Source organism: Channa argus, chromosome 7, assembly GCF_033026475.1.
Source record: "Channa argus isolate prfri chromosome 7, Channa argus male v1.0, whole genome shotgun sequence".
In the NCBI taxonomy this organism is placed as follows: domain Eukaryota; kingdom Metazoa; phylum Chordata; class Actinopteri; order Anabantiformes; family Channidae; genus Channa; species Channa argus.
Window position 1 is genome coordinate 13,283,522 of NC_090203.1, and position 10,618 is coordinate 13,294,139.

Consider the following 10,618-nt stretch of genomic DNA (forward strand, 5'->3'; position numbering starts at 1 on the left):
CACAGTAAGCAGCTATTGTTTGATAATTAATAGCCTAATTATCTGTATTTTGCTTTGCAAAGATGATTTAGATTGAATTGGCTTAACAAAAAAAGTGCCTATAGAGCCTGTACATTCTGAGGTCTTAGGACCTATGTTATTGGAATTTAAAGGCCTTGAAGTAGATTGGGATAGTTCCTCAAACTACAGACTTGGTTTTTGTTTGAATCAAATCAAACTAAATACACAATATTGTTTACCACACATACCACTAGGTATAAAGTCTATCCCTCAAGCAGCACATGACAGTTTGCCATAGTGGACACGGATCTGATTGTTTTCTGTTATAGACATGTTAGTTTTATAAGTCCCAGCTGCATATTAAAATTATTCATTTAACACCACATGATTTTTCAATTTATGTTGTTAAACAATGCATTTGTAAATTTCAAATAAGTGACAAAATAAAATATGTAATTTAACATATGCATTCTGTAAAATCTATTTTACCTGTTTAAACAAGTGCCATCTTCTGGGTAAAGCAAGTTACCCAGAGTAGATGTGATTAGTGGGACAAAGTCTTATGATAGGCTAATATGTCATTTGAGGTTTTAGGTGGAAATTGTGGCAAAACCAGATGCCAGTACACCAGCTCTTTTTATGACAAAATATGTGTATACTGTTTTTTGCTGTACAGAGCGTTTTTGTTTGCTTATGGGGGTTGCTCTGAACATTGGTTCCCAAGCTTAGTCCTCATGGACCCCTACTCTGCTTATTTTCCAGCTATTGCTGATAACCTGGATCAGGTCTGTTCAGTCAAACAGACATTAGCAAATTGCAATTTGCCTTGTTTTCCTCCCCCCTGGTCTTATCTAAGATAACATCTTCCAACTTCCGATTGAACAAGGTAGTATAGCAGGTGTCCCTAAAGACCACTGTTGGGGATCCTGAAATAGAAACTATGCCTTTCATTTAGGTGTTCAATAGTCTGAATAGGCCTGTTTTGGTGCCAAGCTGCAACTTAAAGCAGCTGAACACACTGTCGTGCTGCAACCAATCAGAAAATTTGCTCTTAAAAAAACTAAAGAAAAAAAGTAAATGTTACTTCCCCTTTGTGCACACTGACATAAGTAGGGGATATATCACCCATGTTTACATCTAAAAGCTTTTTTGCAGTGCTCTAAATACCAAGATTGCTACATTGTCATTTTTGAGTCACAATACATAATCTGTTGTATCTGGCTTGTCCAAATACCTGAAGCAGTCATAATTACTTCGGTGAGCCTCAAACCTGATGCCCTGTAGTAGTAACAAATTGGGTACATTTGCTTGACATCTGTTTTACCCAAGACAAGAGGCTTGAAACAAATTAGGTCACAGCTTTAACCCCAATCAGGGATTTGGCTGTTACACCTCATTCAGCCATTGCCTCGTGCGACTACTGAACATGTTGGTTTGCCTTAAAAAGTCCTTTGTTCATGTGCATATAGCTTTATTTGCTTGGAGTAGAGTCATTATCACTACAATTGGTTGAAATTTGATTTTAAAAGCCAAATGCCTGCCATTTAATTAGCAGTTCTCACCCATAAAACCTTCATGGTCCACTGAAGCAGTGATAAAGCAGAAATATACAATGAAATCAGTTTAGTCTTTTATTTAACCACATTTAAAGCGGTAGCTGAGTGCATTTGGTGTTGGCACAGAGGTCCAGGCTGAACCTGCATGTTGAATTAAGCCTTCTCATATGTCCTCAATGCAACAACGTCATCCATGACACATCTCTGTTGAAAAAAAACAGTCAAGCGTTAGAAACCCCACATTGTAATCTAAAGATAAGCCTAAAGAAAGTTCTGGGCAAATTGGGTTTAACATTTGCCGTGCACTTCGCTACTCACAGCCATTAGTTTTCCCTCTTGAATCTCTCGTTCCAGGGTCGTTGTCTTTCCATCCCACGACTGTTTCTGCACAAGTTTGCCGTTCTCAAAAGTGATGACGGTCTGCAAGACATGTTGGGCTGCTCAGAATCAAGATGGTACAACTAAAACCTGATCTTTGAGAGTCTATCGTGTCTACCCACCTTGGTCTGTCGGCCGTCCGCAGTAGTCTCGTCGAATTCTTCGTTCAGCGTGAATTTTATCTCTGTGGTCTTGAACGTGCTCTCGGACTTCATTGAAATGACGCCATCATTCACGCTAATCACCAGTTTAGGCTTCACCATGTTGCCCATTTGCCGGGTAGCGAAGCTCACACCTGTAACACATTCAGATCTGGTTTAGAATTTGTAATATCAGTTAGCTACTACTAATGCTAATACAAATTGATCTGTTTGCGGTGCTAAAAGCAAACGCTCAGTCTCGAACCTGCAGATTTTTAAATGCATTCTTAAAACCTTCAGTATCTTACCGAGTGCCTTCATGTATTCATCAAAATTCTCGCTGGCAGTAAGAGTCCAGGTTCCAACAAACTGATCAACCATGATGGAAAAGACGAAGCGCGGTCTCCAAACGAACACAAACTGTTTCAGAAGTTCCTGAATCAAGGTGAAGGCGGAGAGAGCGACTGATGGAGAAAACTTCATATTTGAAGCCTGGTTGATCACGCGCTTGATTCATGACAACCAATACGGAGCCAAGGCCGTGGTTGTCACGGGAACGACGTGGGGGCGTGCGTCTAAATCAGATTTGGATGGGAGTACAATGAGAGTTTAGAACAGGTGTGTGGACTTCAGTCATGACTGGACCAGGTGAAAAATTGAATTGCGGCAGTTTGATCTCATGGTATTTGGTGTGTGGCTGCGTAATGAAAGATGCAGACACAATTTGCCATTTTTAATTAAATGATTTGTACCATCTTCATCAGATGGAGGCTGGTGGCTCAGTTGCAGGGCTTTGGCAGGCTCAAATCCCACCCCACCACGCGTAGACCCGCCCAGCCACCAAGGACACGTTCCGCTGTGGCGACTCCTGAGAGGACAAGCCGAAAGCCGTTGAGCTTTTGATACCATCTTCAGCAGATAGTGTAAGGTGCCCACATCATTCACGTTGCTACACTAAATTAAGAATAAATGGTTAGCTATAAAACTGACATGAATACGTCGCATTGGTCTGTTTGTCACCATTTACGGTGGTTTTAAAGAAAAAACTACTCATTAATAAATAATCAGCAAATTAATCTTTTATATTAATCCTTTATAAAATCGATGAATCTACTTTGTTTCACCTTTAGTCCACTTTGTCCGTTTGTATCAAAAAGTTATTTCCTTTTGCGGAAAATAAAAATGGTCAAGTGTTGTTGTAACTTTTCCCTCAATTTACAAAAAGTGTTCTATGTTTCATTGTACAACTATAACTTTATCTTGCCAGAACTTTTACATGTTTATATTTAACCCCAAAACCTTGTGACCCCAAGCATCAGTCCCAATCTAGAAGAAAACTGGTTTTAGCCAGTAGATGGCGCTTGTGAACAGCAGATAAAGTAAGTCTAACAGCCTCACATAGGTACAGATAAATTTAGCAGAGTTAACAAGGACAATTAACATGTAATGAAATTGACTTTCATAAAAAAACACATTGTTTGATGCTTATTTCTTGAATAAATTAGTATAATTTTATGTAGCGTTTTAATCAATTTGAGTAAATCAAATGAATTTACAGGTGCTTGATTTAAAAAAATGGGTGTTCAAAGATTTTCTTTGATTGACAGTGTATAGGCCTAATTTGAGTAAATCAAATTAATTTACAGTTGCTTGATTAAAAAAATGGGAAAAAGATTTTCTTTGATTGACAGTGTATAGGCCTATCAAACTTTGGCAACACTACAACAAACGTGGATCTGTGTACAGATTTACAAGTGCCATGCACACAATACATTACTATGGGCTTTTTGACTTTTTACAAGAAAGCAACCCCACATACTTAAAATCCCCAAAGACATGTGTAAAGCTTGCATACACTATAAACCAAAACCAAAAGCACAAAAGCCTAGCTGGGCTGTTGCCCCCCACTATGCAATACTGTGTGAGTGCAAAGTGGTGCTTAAATCACTCAAAACTGATTTGTTATTTTCTGTAAGTTAGAAAAGTATTTAGTATATAAAAGTTACACAAACAAAGTGAATTGTGTAAATACCTGCAGTAATTTACAAAAATATGCAAAGATATTTCCATCCTTAAATACAGAAGACTATTGATAGATTTACACAGACCTTGATTTTATGCAGTCCTGCAAATCTCACCTCTGATTAAAAGTATTCTGGTTGGGAGATGAAGACATTTAGCTTGTAAGAACATCCCTGTTATATCAAGTTAAAAAATACTTCAAATAGAAATAGCAATGCTCTTTCTTTTTCGTATTAAGTAAGTAAATAGTGGAGCTGTGAACACTGAATATGGGAGCAAGGAAATGTCGCCTATCTTGTTCAATCAACATTGCAGATACACGGTAGATTACACAATATGAAACTGGATAAACTGGAATCTGTGTGTGCCATCTAAAAAGATTTTGAGTATTAGAGTGAGAACTTAATTTCAAAGTCAAAATGCATGAATTGTTCTATCCAATAAAGATGTACCAGTTAAAGAGGCTCGGCTGTTATGTGTCAGGGAATGGTGTTTATGAATCCAATAAGCCGATTACTTGCTGTTCTGTTTACCGGGTTTTCTCTGCATACATATTGATGCCATCCAGCAGACACAGAGCCCATCTAATGAAAATGTACTCTTGCTGGCAGCCACATACAAGTCATTCCTCCTGGTTTTCATCAACACTTCAGGCCCCATTGATGGCAGAACAGTGGCCATGGATAAAAGCTGTATATACTGTACAAACACAGCTCTGAGCAGCAGCACACTGACTCATTCTTCAGTGTGTGTGAGAACGGAGGGGGACCCCTTTCAGTTCCTTTGTGTTGGTGTCTGTCAACAGTGTAGTTGGAGGCAGAGGCCATTGTGGCGGCCAGTGTCTCGTATTGACACAGGGCCTCGTTCAGCTTGTTCCCAGGGTCCAACCTGAGGATTCATGAATAATGGAGAAAGGATCCTCAGGGCCAAGGGGGAGCTCACAAGTCTGGCTGGTCTTATTGTAAATCTAAACTACATCTTTATATCTCTGCAGGCAAAATTGAAGTCACAGCTGATCTAAATCGATAGTGAACTTTGTTGCAACCCTCTTCATCCAATCATCTGAATGTTTCAGAATAACAAAGAGCAGTGGTGCTCCACAAATAACAATAAAGTACAAATATTAGCAGATCATGAGTTTTTTTCACTCACAAACCTTGTGGAGTGAATTCTTCTAAGCTCAAACTGTATTTTATATTCTGGGTAAGCCTTTTCCTGAGGCAGAGGATAAATCTCCTCCACATAGAGGATATAATAAAGCCTGTAAGCCTGTCTTTCATGTGCTGTAGTTGAGACACGTCCAACTTCTGTTAACTGAGCCAACCATTTATAAATTTTTAGAAATCCACCTGACAGCTTTTCTTTGTGTTTAAATTGATACAATTGATTTTCTATTTAATTTAACCTCCCTCAGTGGATGAGATTTTAACACTGAAAGTGTCTCAATAAGTAAATTAATCTATTGTGTAAATCCAGAAGAATCCCAATGTAAAGTTATGAATTTTAAAAGCCTGGTGCAATCGCAGAGAGATTTAAATTAAAGACCAGTTAGATCTGGGTACAAGCCAAACCTTAACACCAACAGGGGGCATCACTGGGTCTGGTTCCCAGCAAGTCCTAAACATCTGCTGAGAGGCTCACATGACCTGAGTGATGTGCCCTCTCCTCTGTGCCTTTTTACATGGCTGCTGGATGAGAGGGGAACCAGAGGCCAGGGTGGGTGCCTACCATTCTGCATAGCCAGGATGAAGGGTGTGTGTATGTGTGTGTGTGGCAGAGGTCAGAGAGGTGCCTCTTGCTTGTGTGCTTTGAGCTTTTTCATGCTTCCTGCTTTGATCTTCTTTCTCATCCCTTCATCCCACACGCTCCCTGCGCCTCAGGCTTCTGGTTTGCACACTGACAGTAGAGCTGGAGAGCGATTTGGGGGGGGGGGTGACTGCGCTCACAGAGACACTGCTTGTTCTGTCAATAGACGGAGAGGTGCAGGGAGAGTTGCCAATGGGGCACAGCCACCGGGTGCAAAGTGCAGTGGGCGGAGGGTTCACCAGGAGCTAATGTGGTGGATACTGTGCAGTTCTATGCTCCTGTTTTATGTTCTTTTATATCCCCCGATAGTGGGCTGAAATTCTTGTGTGGAAAATAAGTGCCACAGTACTTAGAGATTGGCCTCCAGACCCTTTTCAACGTGGGAAAGTGCACCCCTCAGCTGGTAGGTATAGTATAAATTCTGCAGGAGTCGTGAGACAAATCAATCGACTTGAGGCTTCTCCTGTCTGTCATGCCATGTTCTTTTCTCTAGCTCACTGTGTTCCCTCTTTCTGCTAAAGCTACAGGCTGCGCTCAATGTGTTGCTATTGAAATGAATGTGGTTATAGTTGCATAACATGTCAGTTGTCATATGAATCCGCTTAACAAAACATCCTTTTACTGTCTTCTGTCTTCCCATAGCCTGATAATCCTCATATAACCCCTCACACACACAAACACAGAGTCCCCTATGCCCCACCTGCTGAGCCAAGACTGGCAAACACAGATGCAATGGCGCAGAGCAGAACCCCTAATTGAAGCTTAATTCAAAAGGGGAGGCACTTACCTTTATTTAGACATGTGGTAAGTGTTAGACTGTGAGAAGCAACTGGCCCATCTCTGCAGATGACTGCACTTAATATTTCATGAGAAACTTTGAGGTGGGGGTCAAGGGGTTCTGCTGTTCAGGTCCAAATCCAAATAAGACACATATTCATAGTTTTTAAGCCTAATAAAAAGTGATTAATATCTCAGTGATTAATATCTGTGACATCTCCCCGGTGAACTGGTCAGAGCTCTCTGTCAATCCAAATTATGTTCAACTCAAATGAACATACAGTATGATTGAGGAGTTGTATAGATAGCGGTAGATAAGTGAAATGTGTGACATTTTGTACAAATAAGCACAAGAAAAGATTACCAAAATTATAGGGAACATGCTTTCCTGTGGTCAGCGATTTTGCCAAAACTTATGAATATAAAATTAATTGAAATAAAGGGTGAAAAATGTAGAAAGCATGTGGATTATAGAATAAGAAAAATGCACAAAGACAGATAGAAATAACGATGGACTTAACAACAGGATTTGGTGGGATTCCGATGCATGTTTGTGTGAGTGGGGGAGAGAGACAGAAAGAGTAAAAAGAGGCTGTCCTCACAGGCTTTCTGTAGATCACTGGCAGTTTGACTGCAGTGGAGAGTAATGGGGCTGGCAGGGCGGAATCAATTACTGGCCGCAACAGATTTTCCCACAGGTCGGAGCTTGGGAAAGCAGTAGTTTACTGCAGCACAGACAGCTGGCACAGAGCATCCACTGGGAAAGAAGCCGGCTTGCGAAAAAGGAAGTTTTTTTTTCATAAACTTGTGACACCCCTTAACTCCACTCTTTTGTATTTGTCTAAGAATGTTATTTGTTATAGTCACCAATCAGCAAGCAAATAATTTCCACACAATCCACCAAAACACCTTGGCTAAGGTATTTTGGGTACAAGAATTAGTCATAAGTAATAGTTGAACTTCAACGATAGTCCAGCATAGATTTCCCCTGGCAGGGATCTATCATGTCTTGTCCAAAACACTACGCACGCACAAAATGTAGAAAGAAGTCCTTATAAGTTTTTACAGCCTTGACTTAACTAAGAATATGGCCAGTGCATGTAAGGTTCCCTTTGCATGATGTAAACCAGGAGATACATTTCAATTAGAGCCCGAAACCCCCCTCCACTTTACCCCACACATACACACTCCATTGATATGCAAACAATGTTTTTCCTGTGGCAACACAATGTGTGGCCTTAAAAGTAGCTTGCTCCGTGGTCTTCCTTTCTCTGTGTTGACATCACGTGCTGCCTCCTGTTGCGCTTATTTGGGAACCAGTCTTGTGATCTGCCTTCCTTTTATTGTGGACTTGCATAAGTTAACTGGTAATGGACAGCGTACTGGTAAACCTCATGCACAATGTAATTGTTAGAGGCTATTGTGCAGGAGTGTGCAGCATTGTAGAAAAACAGATGAAAAAGAGATTATTTACTTCAAAGTGACTTGGGGCATCTTTTTCTAAAATCCAGCACACAGAGTCCATATCAAAGTTCAAGGTATTGTTTGAGTCTTTTCTAAATGGTGATCATGCCCTGTAATTGACTCTAAGCCCTGTAATTGGGAACTAGTGCTGAGTGTCAGTATTTTAACCTGAGGTGCCGTCCTCTGAAAAAATTTTCTGCTAAACAAAGAAATGAGGAAGTTAATATATCCTCCCTGGCTTTACCTATCCAAGAAGGACAAGGAGAAGCAATGCCAACAAAGGCAGGAAAGTAAAGAATGAGGAGGCGGGTGTATTATGGTAAAACAGTGTGAATGGGTCTCAAGACCGATCTGGTCCCTGCCCAATATAGCGCCTGGGTGCTGACTGGAACCAGAGGGAACAGGCAGGAAGCTGTGGCCCATAGGATAACATTGTTGTATGGAAGCTGTGTGGGAGACATTTCCCTAAGTCAGACAAGCTATTTAGGACCAGCATGGGTGGCATTTTCTCTGTGTTGCATAAGATATAAAAGCTGATGTTATTATGCACCTAAGTTCTTAACTTTTTTCATGAACCCACCTCCACTGTATATAAATAAAACACAGACACAGTATGATCCCCCAGAAATACTGACACACACTTCACTGCACAGCAGTTGTTGAATGACAGGTATAAAATGTCAGGATGGTGTGCCCACAGGATGCAGCCACGGCTGCGAGCGTCGTTGCTGCCGACAGGCCCAACGGTTGACATAGTAAATCAATCCTGATGGCAGGGTGGGTAGGACGATGTGGAGGAGGGGGGTCCAATGGGACTGAGCCGACCTCTGCCAGACACACTCAGTCACTCAGCCAGCCAGATAGAGACTGTCGACGGGTGGGAGAACACTCGCCGGGAAGCGCTCACACGGAGATCGAGTTACCACGGAATTAGATCAGGGCTGTGGGAAACAGCACCTCCTAAACACACTTGCACACTCTCAGTCTCACATACACACACATGAACACATGCAGACACCCCAGCACACACTCAGGCCGCACTCTTGCGTACAAAGAGTCACCAAGGGAAACCTTCGGGAAGATTGAGGAAGGCAGCTGGGCACACGCCAGCTTCAAACAAATGCTTGCTTATACCTCTTAGCTTCCTGGCACTGGTTTGAGAGTAGATTTCTTCAGATTGGTGCTGAGTTAGGCCTATGGTCAGCAGGCAGTTTGGCATGCCATTCAAGCTATTAGATGTAGAGAGAATACAAAGAAACATGGCAGACAAATGAGCTCAAACCAAACACACTTAAGGAGTTTAAATTCAAATTAATCAAACATCAACTGGAACCGAGACGAGAAAATACTGTGATGCCACAGGTGAAATGTCAGGGTTTTTAGAAGAAAAATCATAATTATATTTAATGGGCCACAGAAATGTCAGCACGGATGTGAAAGACCTTGACACGCAGGTGTGAGGAAAGTGGTTTGTGTGTACTTAATGGAGACCACATGAACCTGTCTGTGTTCTAGGGCTGGTGGCACTGTAGAGTCGTATTACAATAATAGTACCATAAACAATACTAAATTGATCCCAAGTACTATTGTTCAACTTTCAGTCATAGAAAGGTCAGTTATGGTTTATCCTAGGGTTGCAGAGCAGAAAGAGCGCTTGTAGTGACAAAATTGGGATTTGTACAGTACCTGAACCCCACATGATGAATATAGATGCTTACAAGAAAAGTGCATTTAATGTATGAAGATGAAGGCATCATTCTTAGTGAAGGTGTGTACTCACTAACTGTGTGTGTGTGTGTGTGTGTGTGTGTAAAGAGTGTAGAGGCTCATCCACACTCACTGCATCAACAAAATAAGTGAAGCTTGCACATTGTATCTGTCACCACTGAAGCCCCCTATGACATTTCGGGAACAGTGTGTTGGCCTGCAGTTGCTCCCTGGAATCAATCTCACCATCTGCACTTGTCTAGCTCCCAGCACACTGAGTTAACAACTGACCTGATGGACAGCACAGAGAAACAGCTGCTTCTCTACAAGGTACTGGAATGGAAGACGGCAATGGGGTCACGCTCCCACTGATGGCCTTAGCAGACATGTCAAACTCAGTCCAGGAATGATCTCAGCTGCAAGTTCAGTCATTTTCCACACCTTGAACCCCTGAAAGAGAGGGGAAATAACATTTTACTGTTGTTTTTATATTTAATAGTGATATTTTGTGGACATTTTGCATGCCTTCTTACTGTGCAAGGTGGTAGAAATACATTTTACCTGAGTAAAATGCAGAGTGATGGCAATAAAATGCAGTTAGAATTTCAAAAATAAAAGTAGTCACATGCAGACTGGTTATGGTGAACAAAATACTATAGCATTATTGGATCCTTAAGTTTAGTTGCACCTGTTTATCTGATCATTACACTACTGAGTAATCTACCACAATGCATTCATTTTAAAATGATATTGTACATTGTGTATGTA

At 41.1% G+C, this 10,618-nt stretch overlaps 1 protein-coding gene across 1 annotated transcript; it reads right to left on the reverse strand.

The window, feature by feature from the left end:
- Positions 1-1,618: 1,618 nt before the first annotated feature.
- Positions 1,619-2,582, reverse strand: LOC137131059 (fatty acid-binding protein, adipocyte-like). Its single transcript, XM_067511856.1, has 4 exons — positions 2,383-2,582; positions 2,057-2,229; positions 1,875-1,976; positions 1,619-1,760 (listed from the first exon to the last, which is right to left on the reverse strand). Exons 1-4 carry the CDS (start codon positions 2,555-2,557, stop codon positions 1,710-1,712), a joined length of 501 nt encoding a protein of 166 aa, XP_067367957.1. The 5' UTR covers positions 2,558-2,582; the 3' UTR covers positions 1,619-1,709.
- Between the last annotated feature and the right edge of the window lie 8,036 nt (positions 2,583-10,618).